Source organism: Hydra vulgaris, chromosome 12 (assembly GCF_038396675.1).
Source record: "Hydra vulgaris chromosome 12, alternate assembly HydraT2T_AEP".
Lineage (NCBI taxonomy): Eukaryota > Metazoa > Cnidaria > Hydrozoa > Anthoathecata > Hydridae > Hydra > Hydra vulgaris.
This window is the reverse complement of record NC_088931.1, coordinates 12,260,827-12,288,658: the sequence shown is the minus strand read 5'-3', so window position 1 is coordinate 12,288,658 and position 27,832 is coordinate 12,260,827. Positions and strand designations below refer to the sequence as shown.

At 27.1% G+C, this 27,832-nt stretch overlaps 1 protein-coding gene across 1 annotated transcript in view; it reads left to right on the top strand.

Annotated features, from left to right (window-relative positions):
* LOC100199552 (probable lysosomal cobalamin transporter) overlaps positions 1–27,832 on the top strand; it is a 65,628-nt gene that overhangs the window by 34,047 nt on the left and 3,749 nt on the right. Inside the window, exons 4-13 of the mRNA XM_065812200.1 lie at positions 2,793–2,887; positions 3,433–3,500; positions 3,578–3,669; positions 3,795–3,868; positions 3,968–4,027; positions 4,110–4,399; positions 4,488–4,590; positions 11,684–11,788; positions 12,056–12,290; positions 17,153–17,256. Coding sequence (XP_065668272.1) covers positions 2,793–2,887; positions 3,433–3,500; positions 3,578–3,669; positions 3,795–3,868; positions 3,968–4,027; positions 4,110–4,399; positions 4,488–4,590; positions 11,684–11,788; positions 12,056–12,290; positions 17,153–17,256 — 1,226 coding nt within the window. The remainder of the gene's footprint in view (positions 1–2,792; positions 2,888–3,432; positions 3,501–3,577; positions 3,670–3,794; positions 3,869–3,967; positions 4,028–4,109; positions 4,400–4,487; positions 4,591–11,683; positions 11,789–12,055; positions 12,291–17,152; positions 17,257–27,832) is intronic.

The following is a 27,832-nucleotide window of genomic DNA, read 5'->3' as shown; positions in this document are numbered from 1 at the left end:
AAAACATGTTTTTGCAACTAAAGTTTTTTTTTTTGGAAAAATCAGAAATTTCAAATGTACCTTCTGAACCACAAAAGACTTTATACTGAAATTTTCAAGAATTGCTTTTCTCATTGATATTAACAAACCCATTAAGATTCATCAAAATCTGAGGAAGTCCATGTTGAAATCCTAAGATTTTGGTCCATTTAGCATGGAATGACCCATGTACTAGTTTTTAACTAAATAAATTATTAAAAAAAAATAATTTTTTTAAATTAAGCAAAAATAAGTTCATCATACCAAAGACTCCACCAAGAATTTTGTCCACTGTAGTATATATGAACCAAAAAATACTTACCGTTGACAACCACAAGACACGCTTAAGTATTAAAGGTTTAGACTTTGACAATGGAGTGGTGATGCTGACATTTCTACCACACTGCACACACAAACTATAACCATTGGACAAAACAGTATAAGGCCCACTTAAGACACAAATTAACACTGCAGTTGATTCTTGGTTGTTTATGCATCCTGGAAAAACATTGACCAAATTTTACATTCCAACAATTATGAAAGTTGCGCTTCCCATGGCTGCTACTCCAGGAAATATTTTTAGTGGTTTTGCTTCAACAGGGATATTTCCTTTGAATGCAGATATTTTTTTTGATGATGAGTTTGCTCTCAGTTGTGTAACTGATCATATGAATATTTTGAAAACATCTTGTTAGGAACTCTGAAATAACCTTTCAAACTGTTGATATGCCTAATGTAGGTCCATCCACTAACTCTGATGCTCAACCAGGCTCATCTAAAGGGCAAGTTCAGGGTTCTGAGGAACTCGATGAACTCATAGTAGATATTTTAGAAAAGGAAAATGCTCTTCAGCAGAATTTAGGCCTACAACCTGATCTAGGCGCTGATATCAGTAGGCCTAAATATGTCACCCCAGAAAGAAGAAGAAGAAGACTATTTCCAAAAGCAGGGCCAAAAATAACCTCTACCAGATGCAGGAAGAGGCATTCATCACTAATAGCGACCGACTGCCGTGTAAAGACATTACTAGCAAGTGAGAGAACTAAGATTAAAAAGAAATTATTTGATAAAGGTGGCCGTATAGGCAAATCAAAAATGATTCCTGCAAAAGGAAAAGGCAAAGCTGCAAAAAAAAAAACTTCGTCAGAAGATGAGGACAATTATTTGCTTGTACTGCTGTGAGTCCTTTGCTAATAGCAGACAAAAAAAAAATGGGTACAGTGTCTAGAACGCAAGAAGTGGGCTTAGTGTCTAGAACGCAAGAAGTGGGCACCTGTAAAACAAAGTATTACTGTAAATAATATTTTAACCACATAAATGAATTTAAAAAATTATTTATGTGGTTAGTGTTACTGCTTTTTGTTAAATGTAAATTCACCTCCCAAAGGCTGAAAAGGCCAATAGAGATGAGGAGGCTGCTTTAGTTGTGATTACAACCTTTTCTCAACACAAATTTTGACTAAATTTGATACAAATTTCTTTCTATAAAACATCGAAACGAGGCCGGCAATTTTTTGCGGACCTCAAACACTTTTAGGTTTGCATTGCTGAATACTGACCCTAATTCCGTGGTTTGAGTAGGTTAGGTATGTAGCCACAAAGATCCATTTTCATAATCAGAAATATTTGTTTCAAAAATTTCTCAATCATTTCTGCTGCCATTTTGGATAAGAAATATATGTTTTGAATCTGAAACATTTTACATGCAAAATTCTGTAATATTTGAATTTAGCAACCATAAAAATGTATGAAATGGTATATTGAATGTATATATTTGCAAAAAAGAAACAATTTTTTACAATTTTTTTGCAGCCATTTTATAGAAAAGATAATTTCAAATCCAAAATTGAAGGCAAAAATTTGTTTTAGCTTTGAATTCACCATAAAATTTAGCCTCAAAAACAGCTTGTTATATAAAAATGTTTAGGTTTGCCCTACCCTACTAATACAGGTATTTGTATGCGATTTACAATAATTTTTTTTGTTTGATTATGAAATTGATATTTAAATTTTAATATAAGTAATTTTGCCAAAAAAAAAAAAAAATTTTTAAAAACAGGTTTTCTTTTTTAAAATGAGGTATTTTCTATTTTTTTTTTAGTTGTTCTCTAAGACAGTTGCTTTAGTTTTGAAAATCAGTAATAAGACTTAAAAAGCAGATTTTGTCCACATTGGCTATATTAATATTTTAATTTTTCAACTGTTCTTCGATAAATGCTCTAAATCCATTTAAAACTTTAATAGTTGCAAATTTCCAAAACCCCATTTTAAGTTCAAGTTGGTGCCAAGTATTTAAAAAATTTTGTTTTTTTTTAAAGAATAATTTACTCCAAACAAAACTGCAAGTAACCACTATTTAAGGTAGGAGTTACCAGAGAACAAAGAGTAATGTTAAAGAGAAAGAAGTTTAAATATATTTAAAATAGAAAATAGTTTAAAATAGAAAATAGTTTAAAATTTAGAAAATAGTTTAAATATTTTTAAAATGGACTTTAAAAGTGGACTTTAAAAACTGTCAATTGCATAAATCAAGGTTGTAGTGCTTATAAAGTATTTGTAAGGTTTGTTCTAAAGGGTTGTTTTTTTAACTAATTGCCCCCAGCAAAGCTGCAAACTATTTAAGTTGGGAAATACCAGAGAAAACAGTTGACAAAAGAATTTAAAAAATGTAAATTGTATGAGTCAGGTTGCAGTGTTTGAAAAGTTTTATTAAAGTTGTGTTCCTTTATTGTCTTATTAGTTTAAAAAATAATTTGAATGTGCATTTATTTTAGGCTTATATGGGTTGGTTGCTTTGTTTGTGTTTGTAATATTGCCTTTTATGTACTTTTTCTATGAGGAAAAAGATGATAGTGTTACAACCAAAGAGGTATTTTTGAACTTTTTTTTTTTAAACTGTTACATTTTTATGTAATAATTAAAAAAAATGATAATGATTTTTGAAAATTTAAAATCTTTTTTGAAAAATCCAATACTGCATACAATAAATTTTTTTAAAAGATTTTATATATTTATATACATATATATATATATATATATATATATATATATATATATATATATATATATATATATATATATATATATATATATATATATATATATATATATATATATATATATATATATATATATATATTCTCAGTGGCGGATTAAGACAAGGCCCAGGGTTAATTGAAAGTAGAAGGCCCTTTTCCATGTTATTAATCAAAGATTTTATTTAAGAATTTATTTTTTAAAAAAGATTGTTTAATTTATTTTATTTAATTTATATATATGATTGCCAAGACAGACACATAGTCGCATGCCAAATATATCAAATTATTCATAAAAATCTTTTAAAAAAAGTTAAACTTTGTATTTGTGTGTGTGTATTAACAGTGTTCTTTTTAACATTGTTAAAATTATTTTTAGAGATGTTGTACTGCATTAAAGTATTCTATGGTATTTTTGCTGGCAGCTTTTGTCATACTGCTAACAGGGTGAATTTGCTATAAATATTTTATAATTATATTTATATGTATTTTTTTCAATATAAATCTTCAATTTATTATTGCAGTGCCTTTGTTCCATTGAAACCATTGCCTTCAAATATGACTGCTTTCGATGAAAAGTTTAATTTTCTTAAACATGAGTTAGAAAATTATAAAAGTATGTTAATTAAAAAATTATAAAAGTATGTTAATTAAAAAGTGTTAATTATGTTAATTAATTCTATGAATAACATGTTAGTTTAATCAACTATATTTTATAATACCTGGATTTTTATTTTTAAGATATAAAACAGACTATGTCCATCCTTGTTGGTGTAATTTCTATGTTTGGAATGTTGATGCTAATTCAGTATGTGGTAGGTATTTTTCTTTTACTTGGCATTTCATTGCCATTGTTTAAACAATGCAGTTAAGTTTGCAATGTTTGGAAATATTTTAAATTTTACTTTTTCTAGGCTTTTGGGATGTCTGCATTACCACTTGGAATGATTAGATGTGGTAAAATATACAGAGAAGTAAATGAGATTAAACAATAAGCTATGTATTATATAAATTCGTTTCTATGATTTTTGAGTTTGGTTATGGTTTATTTTTAAGGAACCTGAAAGTAGACAGAAGTTAACAAGAAAAGAAAAAGATAAAGAAAAAGCCAATATGCTAAGAGCAAAAATTAAGGCTAAAGTTAGTCTCACTCGCTTTGAAAGAAATGAGATGCGAAGAATTGAGCAAGATGAATTGTTACAAAACAGGATTGATCGAAAAAAAACAACAATGGAAAAGGGCATTTTTCATAAATTTTTACAAATATTGAAGCCGTTTCAAGTGTTATTTGGAGTTTTTTTCCTTTTCATTTCATTGCTTATTATGATTTCTCTAACCATTACCAGGTTTTTTTAAATTTATTTTTAATAGTTTTTTTCTGTTTTAAAATAAAATTTGTATAATTATTCAAATATTTTTTATTAAACTTTTTAGCATTGATAAAGCTTTACATTCATTGGGATTGAAATCAGGTTATGCTCTGCCTAAACCAACTTTTCCTAATCCTGTTAATATTGTCATGGTTTATACTCAACAAGTAAGAAAAATTGTATTTTATTCACAACTAGAAAAATTTTGTTTGAAGAAATTTTTAGAACTTTTTTGAATATTTCAAAATGGTGTTTATGGATATTTCATATTAATGGTGTTCCAAACCCTTTTAAACCTTGCGTAACTGTAAAGTTTTATATACACCATTAAAAAATTAAAAAGTTTTAATCGTGTGTTGCTCGCTGCTAGTAAGATAGTGTGTTGCTCGCTGCTAGTAAGCAAAGCCTAATATGGGTTATTACAGTTGGTTAGTATTTACAAATTAAGCAATGTTTATTTTGATTCATCATATAAGGATTAGGGAAGACAGTATAAACTTTTAATAAATAATCTATTTTGTTGTTCTTGTTTTTTTATCTTGGCTTTTATAAAGATTTTTAAAGATTTTATAACATTAGTTATGAAGCTACTTTTTAAAACTAATTATAACAGCAGGCTAGAGGGGGATTACAATATGTATTATAAATGTAAATAAAAATATAATACTTTTTTAAATTGTAACTTTATCAATTCAAGAAGGTGTTAATGAAACTAATTATAAAAGATAATGTTTGTTTTTTCAAAAACTAAACTTACTTGCGACCCCTTTATCCTCCTCATCATCATTAACTTAAAAGAAAATTCTTGTACTTTAATTAAATGGATTTAATCATAATTAATGCTTATATTGAATTTAAAGAAAGATATACAAACTGCGAATTCTTGATGAAAATAAAAAATTTTTTCTGAAAAACTCTAAAAAATAAGGACAGACAATTTGAAAGTTTTGAATTAATGACTTATATAATTATATATATGTATAGTTATATACAAACCTTCTCAAAAGAGGTGTGTGGTTGCACACCTTATATAACCACACATACAGTTTTTTTTTTGGCCATGGTTTTTTTTCATATTTTGATAACTTGAGCGATTAAAAAGCTTGCTATAAATGGCTTACTTATATTTATATATTTTACAAGATGTTTGTTTTTAAAAAATTTTAATCTTTCTTGTATTTTTATAAATTTAATAAAAATAATGGACTAAGATAAATATTTTTGATGTAATTTATTTTGTATAATAGTTATAGTTATTCAATTTATTTGTAATTAATAGTTGAAATAGTTACAAATAAATTAAATAATTATAAACTTTATAATAATATAAAAATCACATGAAAAAGTTTCATGCAGGAAATCATAAGTGCAGCTCCAGCCCCGGCTGAATATGGGATCTTTTTACAAACCCTGCCCCACCAAAATGATAATATTTAGCAGGGGTTGATTATTATATAAAAGAATAACTTTTCTCTTTACACAAATTGATCTTTTGAGTCAATATTTTAGGTTCTGTTAGATTTTAGGTGTTACCTGTTATTTTCCTTTTTTGTATTTTTTTCTAGATGTTAACAATTGGAGAGCTGTCTTCTGAAAAAAAAGGAGGTTTTGTTACCTCAAAAATTATCTTACTTCAAAAAGATTTTGTGTCTATTTTAAACAATGTGTTTTTGATTTTGTTTAAAGATTTTAGCACACACGCTAAAATCTTTTAGATCATTTGGTTGCATTTGAATAATGTGAAATAGCTTTTTTGATTTGCCCCTTTTAATAACTAAATAAAACTAATTGGTGAATAAAATTCATTTGCTTTCATGATTTGTTTAATCTGGCTATAAACATTGTCAACTTCTTGAATTCCTGATTTAAATATTTCATCGTTTTTTACCACTTTCAGATTACTTTTCAAAAAATCCAATGCCACAAGATATGTTATTCCGGTTTTGTTGGACACTAGTATCAGTCTATGTTATTAATTCTGCAAAATCATTTTCTCCAATTATTTTGTCAAATATTATTCTAAAAGTGCTTGCTAAGTCGTTGATGGGTGGAAACATCTGCTTGAAGCTGTTTCCATCCATAAAACGCATTATTTTGTTATTGTCTTGCTAAAATTTTGCTGTCAAACTGTACATATTTACTTTTCTTCAATAGTAGGAGCCCACTCCAGTTCTTGGGCATGTTATAACATTTTGCAAACCAAACATGACTTAGAGAATAACCCCACTGTTATCTTAATTTTTTTCCTCCGTCGTTATTTTCGCAAACATGCTCCAGACACTTTGCTTGATCAATGTTCTCAGGATTAGGTTTTTCTAACAATTTGCAAGCAACACATCTGTCACTTTTCAAGATATGGAAAGTATTTTTTTTCAAAAATACAGGTTTACATGGAAAGTTTTAAAGGTTGTTTTCCAGCAGATTTGTATTCTTTATAGAGCTCAAACATTTTGTGGATATTAAAATTAAATTCTAAATACTCTTTGGACATTTACCTTATAATAATGTGAACTGACTCAATGAAATGAGTTGATATGCAACATTACCATGTCTTTTCGCTTTTCTGAAATTGTAGTGCTTTTTTTTCCTTTTATTGTGTGGCTTGGGGGTAAAAACATTTATTGCAATTTTTGATCTGTTTTTTGGATACTTGTTTCTCTCACCTAAGATTACTTTTATCTTATTGGTGACTTTAAACATTTTCATATTTCTGGCGCTCAACATCTTTTTTTTTTTTTTTTTTTTTTTTTTTATTTTTGCACCACTGAAAGCAAAAATGGTTTAGATATATTATTATTTATTACTTCTAATTTTAAAACAATTTTTAAATCTAAGTTCAACAGCTTCACCTAAATCTCACCTTTAAATGTCTTTTTCAACGCTTGAATAGTTGTCTCTAGAATAGAAAATTCTCTTTGAAAACTGTCATGGTAGAAAATTTGTCAAGTCATGGTAGAAATTTGGTGAATTTTCTACCATGACATTGTCAGTTTTCATTTGAAAATAATATAAAATAATGTTAATAATGATTGTATACTTTTTTTCTTTTTTTTTAAATTCTGATTTTTTGTTTTTTGACTCTTTTTCTGAATTTCTGACTCCCGCCAAGGCTGCAAGCAACCACTATTAAGTTGGGAGTTACTAGAAAAAAAGGAATAGAGTTATAGAAAGGAAATGGTTGGCAGAAGACCTAAAAAGATGAAGGTTGTATGAGTCAGGAAAACATGAAGATAGGAGAGAGTTCCAAAGGGTTGAAGTGTGGGAAAAAAACTAGATGAATAAAAGTTTTTGGAGCATGCAGGGACAGATACAGTAAAAGAGTAAGACTTTGATGAATGACGGTCAAGCGAGTATGAGCTTTAGTTGATGGAACTAGAGATGATAGCTACTTTGAGCAGCGACTATGATAGTATTTGTAGAAAAGAGAAAGAGATACAACTTTACGCCAAAGGAAAGAGGCTCAAGCTTAGCAGATAGACAGGGTCCAACTACGTTTACAATGCATTTTTGGACCTTGTCTAGAAAAGAAAGAGTGTCATTAGAAGAACCAGCCTAGATATGACAACAGTATTCCATGCAGGGATGAATAAGAGATTTGTAGAGGTAGAGAATGGAATCAGGAGAAAGAAAATGCTAATTTAGCAATCAATTGTATATATGGCTTCCATGAAAGGTCAGTAGTAATCCAAGAAGATATAAAGAAGAGTACTAAGTGAGAAGGTTGCCATTCATTAATATAGGAATGTCAACAGTATTGCATTAGTTGTTTGCAGTAAATAACTGAGTTTTGTTGGAGTTAAGTTCTACAAGCCACTGTGAGCCCTAATCTGTTACAGAAGTGAGATCAGATTCAAGATCAGCTGTCTGTTCTAATCAATTGAAAAGAGAAGACTTTTTGTCAAGACAGGAGTATAAAGTTGAGTCTTCAGCAAAAAGAACTGCCCAAATTGAGTATTTTCATCGAGAATTCAATGAAGTTTTGATAAAATGTTAGATGTACTTATCAAATAATTTACAAACCTACATTAGTCATCACATACATTATATTGTTCTTGTTAGCCCCTCCATTCATGATACTGATAACATCTGCATCAAAGAGAATTTAACATTAATAGTTTGAATGCACAGAAATCTTATGTACCTATAACATTGCTCACTAAATCCACAAGAAGCATGTTTCAATTGTTCAATAGGTGATATAATAATATATTACTAGCTGTCTGGACCTGTAAAATACGGTTTTCAGTAAGACTATTCTACACCAACCATTTCCATACTTTCCTTTTTTTGTAAGCAGTAGAAAAATAGTTATATATGAATAGAGAAAAACTGTACATATTGTCTACTTTTTAAAGTTAAAAAAAGAAAAAAAATTATATAATTATTTTTTAAAATTGTTAAATTTGTGGAAATAGAATTGAAAATATGCGGAATAATAGAGTTACCATGACCTATATAATACAGCTCATGGTCATGACCTATATAATACAGCTCATGGTCATGACCTATATAATACAGGTCATGGTCATGACCTATATAATACAGGTCATGGTCATGACCTATATAATACAGGTCATGGTCATGACCTATATAATACAGGTCATGGTCAAGGTTCTACTTCGACCATTTCTATACTTATTCTTTATATAGTTGTTATTTCAATATTTTTTAGTAGGTACTAGAAAATGAAAATCTTAAAAATCTTTGATTTGAGTTGAACAATTAACATTCAATACTTAATAAATTTTCATTGTCAAATTGTAAACTTCTATTTAAAAAAAAGGAATAGCCTTAATTTCTATTAATTTTATATTTAATTTTTTTTTCAGACCATTTGCAATTTTTTAGGACCCTCGACCCCTTACTTAATTTTGAAGATAATAAAAATCTGAATGTAAAATCATTTTTCCCTTAAGAAAGTTGTTACTATAAGAAAGACTTAACTAATTACCTAAGCACATTAATAACACAGGTCAACAAAAAAAAAAAATTTTTCTGGTGCCGAGCAAACAATTTGTTTTTTGTATAGCATTTCTCATTTTGATTTCAAATATGTAACTCTTTTTTTACCATCAGGTCAAGTTGTAAAGATATTTAGGTTCAAATCTTAAGTATTTAGGGTAAAGTCCCTAATATTGTCGAAAAAAAAGTTATTCAAAAGTATGTCAACCTGGGTCTCAAACGAAGCGTATTTTCATAGAGATTTTAGAAAACATAAATATTTTTCCTTAAAATTTATTGACAAAAAAATTATGTGAAAAAATGCTAAAGACTTTTAAAAAAAAAGTCAACAGAATGTTATTCACCAAAAATACACAAAATACTTGTTTTTATTACAAATGAATAACATTTTTAAAATCTCTATGAAAATACGCTAATAAACAAAAGAATTATAATTTTATAAAATTTATATTAAATTTGTAAAAACTTTATAAAATGATAAATAAATAATGAAAATCAAAATTAAGGAGATATTGCCGTAATGCAATTTTCAAGTAAAAGTAAAACTTTAAAAATTGATATAATTTTTAACATTACATAATTTGAAGTTTACTTAAGTTAGATATTTGCAAACACTTTTGTTCGCATTTTCTTATTAAAAAGTGATGCGACTCTTTCTCACAATTAACTTGGGTGTAATGGCTGCCATGAGTTCTGTGCAAACACGCACGAGTGAGCATTAAGTTGAGCATTTTATAATATGATGCGTGCATACCTCTATCATTGAATAATTCACCACACAAGATGTTCTCAAATATACAATATCACCAGTGATGCCAGTAAAATCTGAAAAACATAATCATAAAATGTATATTATTCCAACTTTAATTCAAACAAAGCAAGAAGTTTATAAACTTTTAATCCATTGAATCAAAAAGGTATAGACATTTAATAATAGTTGCTTAAAAAAAAAAATAGTAATAATAGTATAAATTGCTATAAAATCTACTGAACTTTTTTCTTTAAGTTTGCCATGTTTTGTTCACTTTTGAAAAATTATCACTGGATAGTTTTTTTTAAAAGTGGAATGTGATTGAATAGCTTTAAGTTCTGATAGTTATGCGGTATTTCATTGAAAAGTATATTTCTACAAAAACTCAAAAAATTGCATAATTTTAGTTAATTTTCTCTCCTGCTAAGTTATTTGGTTAAAGCATAAGCATATAAGAAAACATAAACATACCTGTGTTCTCTAACAATTTTTACAATGACATTTCCACCAACATCTTTGTTCTTTTGCTGAATCTATTCATTTTAGCAAAATTGATACTTAGAAAAATTGAAACTAAGAAAAAAGTTTTGCAATATGTGATTAGTGGTAAAACACACGAAAAAACTCCAAGAAATAAACAAATAAACTACTTGAAAGTCAGACAAGAGTTTGAAATCTGTACTATGTGAATAGTAATGGCTACAAATGCAGAATAGAATGTTGTTGCCCTATAAAAAAAAAATAAAGTTTTGTAATCTTTAGGTTACAAGGTTCCAACAGTCATTGAAATCATGCTATTGTGATTTTTTTTTAATTTAAAGATTGAACTTTGATGCCCTGAAAATTCTTTTAATATGGTCCTCACAAATACCAAATTGATACTGGTTATTTCAAGAATTTTGATACAAAAATCTTATCTTTTTCAATATTGTGGGTTAATTGCGACGCCAGAATAACCTTGTTATTCTGGCGTCGCAATATGATATGAAGAAGCTTCAGTTAGGGAAAGAAGATGTTCGATATTGTTTGTATTAGAAAAACAGCATAATAGGGGGAAACTTAAGTAATAATTTCACTTAATGATAAAAGTGAAGTAGATAAAGTGATAAAAACCGATAAAAATAAAAATATTTAAAGCTTTTGCACCAACTTTTTTTAAAAAATTTAAGTTAATATAAATTTAAATTTATTATAAATTTAATTTAAATTTATTTTTCTAAAATTTTCTAAATAAAATTGTTTTACCTAAAATAGTGTACAATGTAAACTGCGAGTTTTGTACGTAAATTGCTTATTTAAGAGTGTTTTCTAATAATGATTCAAATAAATGGTGATCTGTATTAAGGGTATTTATTATTTATCAAATATCTTCTTTTTTTTAATAATATTTTGTTATTTTTTTAATAAGATTTGTTTATTTTGCATCAAGTGCACTTGATGTAACATGTACTTGATGTAAATTGCACTTTCTGCACTGTTTGTTTAAAAGGTACTGTATTTCGTTAGTATATCAGTTTTTAAAAATTGTTATTATTTTTCTTTAAAAGGTCTTTCCTCTTGACTATTTATTGTTTACGGGTGTAATTCTTTTTTTTGTCTTTGGTTGTATGAATGGAATTAAGAAAATTGGTATATGGTGCTGCTGCATTAAGGTAATTTTAATAATAACAATAATCATGTCATATTTTTGATTTAAAAATATTATAAAAGTAATTAATAAAGTAGATTATTATAATATACTTTATTATATACATAATAGTATTATATTATTTTTATATACTATTAAATAAATAAAAACTATTTGTTGTTTTATTTTTATTAAATACAAAGTTATTTAATTATATATTTAATTATATATTTAAACATAATTTAATTATATATTTATTATTTTTATTATATATTTAAATTATTTTTTAAAGATGTTTAAAATACGTCCTGGTCGAACAATGCCTCAGGCTTTAATATTCATGGTCTTCATTCTAATGCTGATGATTGTCTCCTTGAATATTTTATTGTTAACAGCTATTCCTCAATATATGCAGTTTGGCAATCAAAAGTATTTACTATACAGTCAAAACAGCACAAACAGCTCTCGTCATAATGAAACAGATATTAAACCTCAAACTTATTTATGCAGCACAAATGCTCCTGAAGGTTTAATTAAATTTTCATTACAATTTATGTCATATTTTTGACGTACTTTTTTCCAATGCTATATTGCACAAACATTCTTTATATTATTAACTTAATATTTTCAGTTTTTTTTTATATTTTATATTTTAACATTTAATATTTTTTTTGTTAAATATTGAAACCATTATTTAGTAAATAAAAATGTAATATATATTAATTAAACTGTAAAATTCACCTAGCTAGTGGGTTTAAAAGATTAACTGATTTCAAAAAATAAACAGATATTTTTCCATTAATTTGTATTTGTGTGTGCTTGTACTTTCAAAATTTCTTTTATTACTTAATTACTAGCTGTCCACACCCAAGTTCTTTTATTACTTAATACTAGCTTTCCACACCCTTAATACTAGCTGTCCAGACCAATGTGATATGGATCATGTCAAGTCTAATAATATAAAATAGGTAAATTTACCAACATTTACCTATTTTATGAATGAAAATCTTTGTCGCATTAGATGCACAACTTTACCCAATGATTACATTAAGACATTAATAACATAAGTATTTCTAACATATGACACAATTAAGTCGGCAATAACATAAGTATTTCTAACATGGGAAAAAATTAAGACATTAATAACATAAGTTTTTCTAACATAGGACAAAATAGTTATTTTAATAATTAGTAATCAAGATTTTAAATCAAGAGGTTTCACCTAAATAATAAAATGCAAAACAAAAGTATATATTTACTTTTATAAGTAAATATATTTATTTACTTATATAAGTATTTACAAAAATATTTATTTATTTTTATAAGTATATGTTTTTATTTACTTATATAAGTATATATATTTATTTACTTGTATAAATATATATGTATTTACTTATATAAGTAAATATATTTATTTATATAAGTATATGTATTTATTTACTTACATAAGTAAATGTATTTGATTACTTATATAAGTAAATATTTTTATTTACAATTAGAGAAACATCAATTGTTGAAAAAAAAACATTTCTTTTAACAAAATGTATTTACTAACAAAACATAGCAAAAGTTCTTATTACAAAAAAGAATAAAATAATTTTTTTTTAAACAAAAACAAATTTATATTATTTACAATTACAATACATATATATACAAAATAACAAAACAAAATATAAAAAGATATTAAAAAACATTTAACAACAACTACAACAAATATATAAACAAACTACAAAATACTAATTGTAGATGTTGTTAAATGTTTTGCCACCACCTTTATTTCACTATATAGAGGAGCCACTCCTCCAATGAAAGTAGGGATAGTCTTCATCCTTACTTTGGCCCCACACCCTATGGGATGGGGGCTTTTTAGGTATTCTATGATATGCTAAAAAAGCATTGTAAGATAAATCTAAAATAAAAAAACATCAACTATAATATGTAAATATAAAAGGAGTATTCAACATTACAAATCTATTTAACTGTTTAAAACCATTTTAATGCAAGAGATTAAACATTGTATAAAAAATGAAAAACAGTAAATGAGGAATTATTATTTATAATTATTATTTATAATTATACCCTCTTATTGACAAAAATATATGACTCCACAAACCATCAATCGAGTTTTATTGCATAGCCCAGTTCTCTTCTCATAAATGCTGCATTATATAATAAGATTACAGCTATTATGGCATGTATATATAAATTTGCTATGCTATCAAGGTTGTAATGACACATATACATAAATATCCATATATCTATTTACATTGTTAAGTTAATCTATTTAAATTGTTAAGCATAGCAAAATATACACTTTTACATAATAGACAAGTTAAAATTAAAAAAAGATAAAAAAAAGAAAAGACTTGTTTTAATAAAAAAATCAGATAGTTAATCCTAAAATTTAATCATTCCATCTTGAGATAATAATAACTTGAGATAATAATGGTGAGATAATGTCGAGATAATAAAATGGTAAAACTATAAATATATTTAAAAAAAAAAAGTTTTTTTAATACATAATCTTTTTAATTAAAAATGTTTAAAAAAATCTAATTCAATAAATTTTATTTTGACAATTATTTACTCACATGCTTTTCAAACATTTTAAATATTTATTAATGAAAAATGATATATGAGAAATATTTTAAGGGTTAAGTATACCCTTTAGAAAAATCTAACCAACATTATATTTTAATTTTACAATGAAGCGAAATTTGATGTTGTAGATATTTATCTATTTATAAATCTTTTAATGAAAAGTTATTTTTTAAATGAAAAATTACCACCATCTGCAATTGATCTCAATTTTGGTCTGACGCCTTTCATAAGCGACTGTAAAAAATTTAAATCGATTTCTTGTAGTTTTAATTTAATTCAATCAAAACTTGCTTTGTTGAAGCTTGCCAATCTCCCTCGTAATCCTTCTGTGCCAAATGTCCCCAAAAGTTTTAATTAGTCATGCTTGAGGCATATTTGGGGGATTGGATTCTTTATCAACGTAATAAACATATTGGTCCATCCAATTTAGAGAATCTTTAGAATAATGAGAACTTGCTAAATCTGGACAAAATAAATAGTTAAAGTCTCCATGATACTTGTGAATGAATGAAAGAAGTCATTTTTCCAAACATTCATCAATATAGATTGATGAATTAATTGCTACAACATTGAAAGTGCGAAACAATGACTCGGACATACCACAATCAGATATTGTTATCCACATTAATAATTTTTTTGGAAATTTCTCTTCTCCTATAAAACGAACACTTTCTCTGCATGTTTTTTTGTTGTTTGTGTAGTATCCAGAATTTCCAGGCATGTTGTCCCTTGCAAAATAAAACTATTTTTTGTCATCGATGACCAGAAGCAATTTTGTGTTATAGAGTTGGTTAACTAGTTTCCTGTTTCTTTTCTTTGCCTTTAATTGTTTTTCTATAGTGTATTTTGGAGTCTTTTCACGTTTTTTATATTTGATATTCATTTTTTTTAACTGACGATTGATTTACTCCGGGTTTAAAACCTATTTTTCTCTGACTGACCCTTTTTCGATTGTTGATAAGTCTTGTTAATTTGGCTTTCTTTTCTCTAGTCCAAGATGTTGGATGACCAGGGTGCTTTCTATCAGAAATGGTTATATTAGGTTTATTTACAAAAAAACATTTTGAGTCGCTTTCGAAAAGATTCTCATTCAGGTGCATCTAACCTCATTTTAAATAATTGTGTTTCAAATAATAAAGTTTATATTTTATATAACGTTTATGCCTATGCATAAAACCAAAAACAAATTATTATGCTCAAATAATTAAATTCAGATTTGTCAGATAACTTCCGCATCACCCATTAACACCTCGAAAAAGTTTATAAAATTCTACAGACAGATTTTTTTTAAATTGCAAAATATACAAACTATTTATAAATTAACTTTTTTTTTTCTATAATTATATAAAAAGGGTATATTATATACCCCTTTTCCTTACACAAACTCAACTTAGTTGCAAAAAATTAAAGCTCAAAACCTTAAAATAAACTTTTTATATTTACATCAGTTAAACATTTACTTATAAAAGATATGCCATGTTGGTGTTGTGGTAGAGACATTGCCACATTTTCTTATAAAAGGTTATGCAGTAGTGGTGTAGTGGCAAGGTACTTGCCTTATAAGCAAGAAGTTCCGATTTTGATCCTCAATGAGTAATGGCAGCACTAAGTTCAGTATTGATATATTAGGGGCCGTCCATAAAGTAAGTACGCAGGTATGGGGAGGGGGTTCCCAAAAGCGTACAAATGTGTACAAGTGGGGAGGGGTGTTAAAGACAGTGAGTACATATGCGGTTTGACTATCTCTCCTAAACTTAATTTTCTTTTCTTTCCTTTTTTAAAACATTGAATTTCACGTGCGTAACAAATCAGTGTTATGTTTTTTTTTCTGACTTCAGTCACAATTTTTTTTTTTAACTTCTTTATAAATAATGAGGAGAGAAAAAAGTAATTGAGCGATAATCGTTCCAAATATCATTTTTTTACTTTTTGCAACGTAATTTGATTGGTAACCAGATGAGATGCACAAAGGCGTCAAATAAAAGTAAACTTTTTTTGAATTCTTTTTTTTAAATTACTGTACGCAAACTGGTTTTTATCATATCTCCTAAAATGTTAAAATACGTACTTATTTAAATCTTAAAAACAACTTAAGATTTAAATAAGTACTTAAGTTACATTTTAAGTTTTAATTAATTACTGAGAAATGTCAAATAAACTAAATGTTTTTTTGTTTTTAATGTTTTGTAATATTTATGCGTTGGGGATGGTGGGAGGCATTATTTTTAAAAAAAGTAATGTGTATGTATGTGGCGGGGGGGGGGGCACACTTCGAAAGCATACAGATTTGTACAAAGGGGTGGGGGGGGGGGGTGTCCTAAAACAGTGGTTTCCTAAACTGTGTGCATACCTTATGGATGCCCCCTTATATGATATAAAAATTTCATATAAAAATAATTATAGAGTTTTTAATAGAGTTTAAATAGAATTAAATCTGTAGAACTCAAGAACATTTTTTCTTAACTTTCTTTGTTCTTTTCTTTTTCCTTATCAAAGAGAAAGAAAATTTAATTTAAAGTATTGTTTATTAAGTTAATTTGTTTTTTCTCTTTATTATAACCTTAGCATCGTATTAAGAGTACTATTATCTCTTTTCATTCGTTCTGGTTTTGGTAAAAATAATAATTGAAAATTCCGAATATAAATCTTGGTTTGAATATTAATATAAAAGACTGAAATAATAATAATAAGATGGAAAATTGGACTTTAAAAGAAATTGTTAATTATTTATTTGGTTTATTAAATATTAATAATGATGCTGATTTTTTTTTAAATTTATTTGTTTAAGGACACTGTATTATGAGTCGATTGGCAATAATCCTGAATACATTGTTTTACAAAGCTTGGTTTTTTGGAGCTTTTTATTACTGGAGTATATGGCTTTTTATTGGTGTAAGTTTCATATGCTTTTTTTATTTTAGATGTTGGGTGTCATGCATAATAATTGTCTATAAAAAGTCTGATGGGATAGCAAATTTCCTGGGATATGGGAGACCAGGGGTAGTTGCCCTGGTTTTTGCTCTTCGATTTCTGTAGCCCTAACTGCACATTTTTTGTAAATATTAAAGTCTTGAATAGTATGAATTAAGGTAACATTTTCAAGTTGCATTCTTTATAATACAAATTTTCTTGGGGCTTATCTTCTAAAGTTAAAACTTACTCTTTCCCAGGGTCAGCGCTCAACTATAAAAATGAATAATAATGTATTATTTAAGTTTTATTATTTAAGTGTAAAATTTATTTTAAAAATTTTTTAATGTTTATTTTTTGCAACAGTTCAAAAAATTCAACAAGTCAAAAAGTTAATATTACTTTGGCTAGTTGCAAATTATTGTTAGTTTAATAAGCCAAAACAGTAGTCCACTTTTTTCTACATAAAAAAATCCCCTGAAATTTTTTGTAAAAAATAAATTTTCTCAATATTGTTACAAATTTAAAAAGAAAAAGATAATATGTTTATAAAAATATTTTTTTCCATAGTAAATGCTAAATGCTTTTTTTTCAATAAAATGCTTGAAAAACAGCTTAATGAAAACTATTGAAAAATAGCTCAATGAAAATAGTATATCAGTTGTGACCGAAATAACATCATTGGTGAATATATTGTGGCTCTGAGGATGGAGTTTTACCAACATTAGTCCACTACTTAATTTTAATTGGATCTTTCAATAGTGATTTTTATTATCTTTCTTCTTTTCCCTTTTGGTTTATATATAGTTATACTGTATTTTATTATTTTTTGTTTTCTCTTTATACATGCGTATGTATATATAGTTAGATATGTTTTATATATTTTTATATATTAAGTTAATATATATGTGTGTGTATATGTTTGCATGTATGTATGTATGTATATATATGTATATATATTTACTTTTTTTTTTACTATTGTGCTTTACTATTGTGTCTTAGTTTTGTTCTGAACACCTGTTTAAAATAACTTATTAATTTTTGGACCCTTTTTGATAAAAACCTCTGAAGATAGATACAATTCCTCAACTTACCCCTGCTGCAAACTAGCCTTAGTCTCCCTTTTTAGGATTTTCAAGTAAAAGGTAGTAAGTGTTGATTATTTTAAATTATTTAAGAGTATTATATATATATATATATGGAAAAATTATATTTAAGAGTATATTATTATATATATATATGAAAGAATATTATATATATATATATGTATATATATATATATATATATATATATATATATATATATATATATATATATATATTTAAGAGTATTATATATATGGAACTTTCTTGAAAGTAATGGAACTTTTCTTGAAAGTAATGGAACTTTACTTCACCTTAAGGTCAGGTCAGGTTATCCTGCTACTGGCAACATGTAACCCAGTACAACCTGCTTCATGTCCTGCTTAAAACACCCTCTGCCTTGGGGCTCTTGGTTAAGTAAAGGCTAGAGATGGTGTCTCAATAAAAATACTCATCTTGGGCAGATGTTAAATGCATACTGCTACTGTCTTGTAGAAGGCCTTTTAGGCAAAGACTTATAGGGTAAACAGATTCTATCTGTTGACCAGCCTCCCACCCCTTCTTCATCTATTAGGCTGGCGCAGATGTATTTTTAATACACTGTTTCCAGTTTAGGATGTTGAATGCTGTATCTTCTTGACTCAATGTGTGGATTTTGATTTTTGGTAGTCAGGTTTTCCAAACTCTGTGGTAGCTCTCAGAAGGCTGATTCCATCAACAGCTGAAAAATATCAAAGTATTAACAGTGCCATGTTGCACTTGAATGGTGTCCCTGTTTGTACTTTTGGTGTGCATTGCCAAGTCCACATTTAGAGCTTTTGTTATGATTTAGGGTTTATTAATAGTAATGAGGCAATAATTGGGCAATTAAACAGTGTGCTAAGTACTATCTACGCTTTAAGTCAAGTTCTTTAACAAATTTAAAAATGAATAAAGTACCAAAAACTATAAAACACAAAAAACCATCATCATCACCAAGTTCTCAAAATCTATCATTCACTGATATTCGTGGTATTCAAAGTGACTTTTCTTCTGTTGAGTCTTATCTTTTGCAAAGTTCACCAGACCTACTTGCTCTCTGTGAGACTAATTTGAGTTCAGCTGTCTTATCTTGTGATCTTAGTGTTGATGGTTATCTTCCTTTAATTCTTAAAGATTCCAATAGTCACATGCTTGGTCTTGACATTTACATTCGTAAGAATTCACCGATTTTTCGGGAAGCAAGGTTTGAATCCACCAACTATTCTTTATTGTGCTTTTGTTTAGCACCACTTCACTCTATTGCCTTTCTCTTTGTTCTATATCGCTCTCCTTCATCTCAAGACTGCACTCTTTTTGATGTTATTTCTGATCATATTGACCAAGCCATCTCTCTTTATCCATCAGCCAATATTGTTGTTGTTGGTGAATGAATGGCTTGAATGAAGCTGAATGGCTTGGCTCTAGTGTCAGTGACTATGCAGGCATTTAAGCCCACATCCTTTGCCTTTCTCAATCCCTAACTCAAATAGTTAACTTTCAAACTCGTTTTCCAGACAACCTGAATCATTTACCTGCTCTACTCGACTTATGTCTTGTCTTTCTGATCTTAGTCAGTGCTCAGTTTCTCCACATTTACCCTTAGGTGCTTCTGATCACAGTTTGATTTCTCTAAAACTATTTTCTCTAAAACTATTATCTCATTCTTTTTCATCATCTGAATCCCCCTATCATCGTACCTCTTAAAAATACCCTAAAGCTGACTGGGATTCTTTGCGTGATTTTCTTTGTGATGGCCCTTGGGTAGAAATCTTTTGTCTTGGGTAGAAACCATTGTAAAAAGGTTTTGTCAAACGCCAAAGCCTGCTATTCTCAGGTCGTGAAATCTCATATTTCATCACAAAAATTAGGCTCTTGTAACTTCTGGAGAATCTCTAATAGTATCAATAATAAGGGCAAATCTGTAATTCCACCTCTCTTGTATGGTTCAGATTTTTTCACCTGGCCTTAAGACAAAGGTGAATTGTTTACTAAGAACTTTTCATTAATAGCTACTCTTGATTCCTCTAGTTGCATACCTGATATAGCCGTCAAACAGGTTGATCCATTGCTTGACATTCGTATCACTTCTGATCTAAAGTGATTTCCTGCTTAGACTCTTCTACAGTTTGTAGCTCGGACAGCATACCTGTTACTAATCCACAAGTGCTTATCAGAGTCTTGTTTTCCAGCTAGTTTTTTTAGCGATAAATATTCACTGGAAAAAATAGCTATAAATATTTGATGTAAAAAATAGTTTGTTTGCAAAAAAAAAAAAAAAAACAACTTTTTATTTTAAATAATTTTTTATATTTAATTTTTATTTAATAATTTAATTAAATAATACATAAAAAACAATGTTCAAATATGAAAATATAATTAATCGTTCTAATAAAACAACAATATATAAAAAACTGTTATACATCATATAGTTGTTTTATAAAAATGAATAATCTTAACTATATTATTATAAAAGTTCATTCATTTCTCTTCTTCTTTGTGAATGAAAATGTCATCGTATATAAAAATTTCTAGAATCGCTTTATTAACAAGTAGGAGAGTGGCAAATCATTTAAAAAGACTTTAGTAATTAAACGTTAAATAGTTGGATACTAGTAAAGTTGATATAATTGTTTTTCGAAGTTACACTGCAGTTTTTATCTTTCGCTCAGAGTTATTAGTGTGCGCTCTACTTAGTGAGTTTTTGTTATTATGACGTTATAATAACGAGTTATGTATTAGCATATAAAATAAACTGCCATCTTTTTCAAAAAAAACACATTAACACGGAAGTATATAGGTAAATATGCACTACTTTAAACAACTTTAAAGTATGACAAACTAGTTTATCAATCAATCAAGCAAAATGTGTGATTATACAAAAAATAAATTATCTTTACTATCTAACAGTTCTTATTGTATAAGTTTACAAATTTCCAAAGAATACTGAAAACCTGGACTATTATGTTAAATATTTTTTGAACACATTTATATTTTGCCTGCTTTTTAGCATACTAATTATTTATCTTTTAACATAATACAGAATTATATGGAATAGTTATAGCTGTTTGAAATAACTTGTTCAATTTTTATTTTTACATTGGAATATTCAAAATAAATTTATAATTTTTTAGCATATCCTGAATGGTATAGTTTTGCTTTTTAGCTAGTAAAATAAACAGTTTTACAAAATTAAATCATTTGAGAAGTTTTTAAAAGAATAATTAAATAAAAACATAAAAATATTTAACTTTATTTTTACCAAAAATTTATATTTTGCACGGACTTTATTGCGCCCGTGTAAACTTATTTGAGCGGGTGTGGAGGCGGGTGTGGACTAGAGCCCGCCATTCCTGCCGAAGCCTATATATGTGTATATAAATGTATATATATATTTATTTTTTTTACTATAGTGCTTATATATATATATATATATATATGTATATATATATATATATATATATATATTCATACATTTGTCATTCTAATGTCCTCTTATAGTTGTGTGTGTATATATATATGATTATATATATGTATGTATATATATATATATATATATATATATATATATATATATATATATATATATATATATATATATATATATATGGGCAATTCCATTTTTAACTTTCGTTACACAAATAACAACTTTACTAAATATTTGCCTATTTAAATTGTAAATTTTTATTTTGTATGAAAGCTGTTATTCTGAAGAATAAATTAAGCTAAAAAGTTTTGAGTCTGGTTGAATGAGGTCAAACTTTATACTGAAAATGTCACTTAACTTACATTTAAAAAAATTTTAACTTTTAGGTCAGATTTCTGCAAATCAGTAAAGATTGTATTTGAAATTTTTACAAAATGTTGAGAACTCCATACCAATTAAAAATATTTAAAATTTCATCAGAGGTGACCGGCTAAGGAAAATTAATTTGTTTTTTTGATACTATATATTTAACTTATATTACATCACTTATGTTACCGAGCGATTATTATCGTGAATTTTTTATTTCTGTTATTAAGAGTTATGTAACAAAAGAATTGTAAAAGTATTGAACTCATTTGTGAAAAGAAATTAACAAAGGAAATTTTAAAAATCTAGTGGCACTCTTCCTGAGTGATTTTTCATAACATTTATAAAAGTTATCAAATCTAAAAACAGTTTTTCCGCAAGACCTTATAAAGTCATTTAAATAAAAAATCTGTTTTTCGAAAATTTTACACACTTCTTATGTTTATGCGTATTGCCTTATTTTCATTAGGTTAAATTTTTAAAATGCTGCAAAGTATTTACATTTAAGTCTTAAATCATTTTTGACGTAAAAACTACTATCACAGTTTAGGAGGGAGAGTGTATATGTGATCATTTGTGACAGGAGGGAAGAGGTTAAAAGTTTATAAATATAGGGTGGCGTACTTTATGGATGACCCCCTTTATTGCATTTACAAAAGATTTGTTCACTAAAACAAAAATATTAACCAATTAAGAGTTGTGTAAAAACTCAAGTGTTCATTTTGTAAGCATTAAAAACTTTACAAAAAAGGGACAGAGCTTTAGTAAAAGCATGTAGTTTTAACTTACATTACACAAATTTAAAATTAAAATGTGCTTTAACTAAGCATCATTCAAATGTTATTCAAAACTTTGAATGTAAAAATTTAACATTTAATATTCTTTCGCATATATTATTAAAAAATTTAAGTTTTTTATCTAAATATTAGAAAAAACAAAACTTAATCATATTTTTGTTAACTAACATTACGTGAAAATTGCAAAAGTTCTTTCATTATTTTTTTGAAATATATATTTTTTAAAGTATAAAATCTGATCAACAACAAATTGAACATGTTAGATCCATTTTCACACTAAATTAATTTGGACTATGCAAATAAATTCATGGTTAAAATGGCATTTTACAATTTTTACTTTTTTATGATGCAACAATTAGTAAAACTGTAACTTTTGGAAGCATAAAAATGACTTAATAAATTAATTTTAGTACTAAAGGTATATTTTAAATAAACTTTCATGTTTCTACATCAATATTCATTTGCTAAAAGTTGAAGAAAAAAAAGAATAAAATCTGACTACTTTTTTATTTTCCACCATGGAATTGCCTATATATTGCCCAGTAAGGCACGCATTTGCACATCTTTATATGACCACACTACTAATACTTTGTTTTGATGATTTGACCATGACTGTTAAAGGGATACCAAACCTCCGAGACATGTGTTCATATTAAAGAGAATGATATAAAAAAATATTTGGACTAAATTTTTTTGATTAAAATGAAAGAATAAATTAATACCAAGAAAAAGTAACTTTTTTATTTTAGTTGAAGCTTGCCTTCTTCATTTTATTGTAGGCCTAAAAGTCAGCGTAATATTCGCCACAATCTACAGATTTGATCATTTATTCAAGCGCGTTTTATTTCTAAGATATTTAGTACATGATGTCATTGATTTTTTTTGTTTGCGCAAGATATCGATTATGTAAATATCAATCTCTTGCACAAACAAAAAAAATCAATGGCGTCATGTACTAAAACTCTTAATAATAAAACGCATTGGAATAAATTATCAAATCTGTAGATGCGCTGACTTTTAAAACGAAGCCTACAATAAAATGAATAAGGTAAGCTTCGACTAAAATAAAAAAGTTACTTTTTCTTGGTATTCATTTACTCTTGTTTTAATTTTAAATAAAATTTTCGTTTTAACCGTAATTATTGGTATTAGTTTCGGCCAAAATTTAAATTTAAACCAATACCGAAATTTCAGTTTCGGTACTTTTTATAAATTCAGTAAAAAGCAAAATTTTTGTTCAAAAACATACCGAAAAATTTGTAAGATTTTAAATTTTCATCTAATTTAGAAAAACACTTATTTTTGAGACTTTTCACAAAATATTTGAGAATTTTCACAAAATATCTCAAAAAATTATCTTGTTTTGCAGAGACTGCCAGATTCTGCCAGTTATTAACTTTCGCTTTTATTTGTAATTCGCGTGTAATCAATTCTAACATAATACGAGTATTAAAAATTACAAGTGTAAAATTGCATTTTTAAATAAATTTTTTTAATGAAATTAATTTTGACTAGCCGAAATGTCGGTATCGGTTTTGGTAAAATATTTGCTGAAATGTCAGTTTTGGTTTTGGCACCAAACTAGAGTACCTGAAATTTCGGTTTATTTAGGTTTTGGCTTTTTTTCTGTTTTAGTCGATTAATTGATTACTAGTAGTTCATTACTTTATTTAAGTGTTTTGCTCATTAACATTATAATAACGCATTATTAAAGATCTTTTTTATTCTGTTTTTGATATGTAAAAAGCTGTGGTTAAATTGTCAAAACAAAGTAATATTTGTGTGGTCATATAAAGATGTGGGGTTGCATGCCTTCAAATTTGCACTTATTCAGCTTGCCTACCATCTGGTACCACCCAACTAAATAAGAGGGACTCCCCTTTCATTTACCATGCATTGTAAAATCTCCTCTTTTTTGGTGGTTTTTGGTGCCACATGGTGGCAATTCTAAGCGTTGAGAACTACTTTGTTCTTTAACTGTTTTCTTTGCTTCCTATTAACTCCTAACTTAAATAGTGGTGGCTTGTTGGAAGTAAATTTGTTTAAAAAAAATTGGTAACTGGAAGGTTTCTTGATAACATCATGATAGGAGAAAACAACCAAACACATAATGAAAATCTTAATACATTATGATAAGAATCTTACATTTAAATTTAATAACTCAACTATTGCATTCAGTATAGATATTTTTGATTGCAAAAACTAAAAAAAGAATATACCTCGTGACTTTTTGATGTTTATTTTCTTACATAGCTACATTGCCCTCCTAGCTTTTTTTTTCTTTTTTTTTTTCTCTGTAGAACTAACAGTTAGGTAGTTTTCCATAAGCTGGATTTTTTTTGGGTTTTATAGTGTTTTAATATGTATTTTGACATTCATCAAATAACTTATTAAGAATAGAGTTATAGAGCAAGAAAACAGTTGTCAGAAGACTTGTAGTCTTTTGTCAACTGTTTCCTTAAAAAAACAGATGAATAAAAGTTTTTATAGCATGCAGGGACAGATACAGTAAACAAATGAGACTTTTCTGAATGACGAGTCAAGCAAGAATGAATTTTTTTATAGAAAAGAGAAAGAGATGCAACAACAATGGGAAAGAGGCTCAAGCTTAGCAGATAGAGTGGGTCCAACTAAGTTTACACTGCGTTTTTGGACCTTGGCTAGAAGAGAAAGAGCAAAAGAAACAACTTTAGCAGATGCTAGTTTAGTAATCAATTGTATATTTGGTTTCCATGGTCATGATAATCCATAATGATATAAAGAGGATCCAGTGAGAGGGTTGCCATCCATTAAAATAGGAATGTCAACAGTATTGCTATAGTTGTGAGTTTTGTTGGTTTTAAAATTTACAAGTCACTTTATTAAAAAACTGATTAGCTCTACCAACAATTGCTTAATTACAGCAGTTAAAAGATGTATCAACAATTGCTTAATTACAACAGATAATAGTTGTATTAACAACTAATTAAGCCTGCATTTTCATTCACAATATAACTTTTTTTTTAATTGTTTACAAAAACAATCTCATAATCTAACTAAAATGTGCTTTAAAGTAAAGCTATTATTATTATTACTGTAATTTTTATAAAAATTATAAAAATTTTATAAAAATTTTAAAAATCGCAATATTATGATTGTGGTACCTACAATTACCAAATTTAACCAACTTTAATTTATCACCAACTTACAAGACAAGGGAATTTTTATAGAAACCTCCAAAAAGAGGAGATTCCTTGTTTTTTTCTGAAATCCCCCAGAGTCTTATTTGTAGCCTCAAAATCTAGAGATCTTCGGGATATGGGAACCCTGAGAATGCTGTAATTATAAAAGTCAGGAAAACATTAAGGTCAGAATTAGCTCTTAAGCACTGCTCGCACAAAAAAATTAGATTAATAAAATTTTTTTGGCATAAAGTAGATGTTACTATTAAAGACTTTAATTTGTCACAAATCAATTAAGAATTTTGGTAATTACAAGACAAATTTTGACAGGAAAAAGAGACAATAGCTTACTTTACAGTAATAATAATAATAGCTTTACTTTACAGCAATAATAAAAAAGAATAAAAAAATAATTGCTTTACTTTACAGCAATAATAGTTGCATATATGGAAAAGAGAAAGACATGCAACTTTACAGAAATGTGATGTTCAAGCTTAGCTGCTTGCATAATAGCAGTACTCAGTACAAGTATATATAAGAGATTTATAAAAATAGAAAATGGTGTTAGGAGTAAAATGACATCAGGGAGCAATAATGGTTAGAGATAATCTGAGAAATTCATCAATATAGGAATATCAACATTATTGTAATAATAATTAGCAAAAACAACTTTTGTTTTGTTTGAGCTAACAAAGCAAAGTTTATGATAGTGAGACGATAATGATCTTACATTTTTAGTATAAAAGTTTACTATTTGAAAGTAGGCGAGGACGGGTAGGAGCCACATTTTTTTTAAACGGTTGTAACAAACAAACCAAAAGTGAAAAAAAAAAATAGGATAAGGAGCCTAAAGTAGCTTCTGGTTTCATCTTGGTGTATTGAGTTTCTAATAGAAATAAAAAAAAGTCAAAATATAATAATCAAAATATCAGATTTTTAAAAAATTCAGATTTTTATAGACATAAAATAATTCAGGTGTTCCTGCTGATTCACTCCTACCCATACACAGGTAGGAGTGAGTCATTAGCTTGAAAATTAAAGTTAGGTATTGTCTTAAACTGATTAAGTAAAAATTAGGTAAGGATCAACTAATTTACTAATAAGCATAGCAACTAAGTAATAATGTAACAATAAATTTTAACATTATTTTAAACTCATCTAATGAAATAAAATTTATAAACTACAAGAATAATAATTTGTAACAGGTAGGAGTGAGTCATTAGCCTAAAAATTAAAGTTAGGTGTTGTCTGATTAAGTGATTAACTGATTAATTAAAAATTAGGTAAGGATCAAGTAATCTACTAATAAACATAGCAACTAAGTAATAATGTAGAAATAAATTTTAACATTCTTTTAAATTCATTTAATGAAATAAAATGTATAAACTACAAGAATAATAATTTGTTTACATCTATATTAATAATGTCTTGATAACAATAATAATAACAACAAAAAAAAATGTCAAAAGATAAATGTTAAGAAAGTAAAAGTTCCATTCGCAACATTATAATCTTTAGCAATAATATTAATAGTTAACGAATATTAATGAATGTAGTCAGGCACATCCTCAAACTTCTAATAGCAATGCTGCCTTTTACTTGTTCCAGAAAATATTGGTTAAGGTAGTATTAATTTAACATCCATTACATAAACATAACAGTCAAAATGTCAGGTGAATCTGGCATCTTAAAAAATACCACCTTTT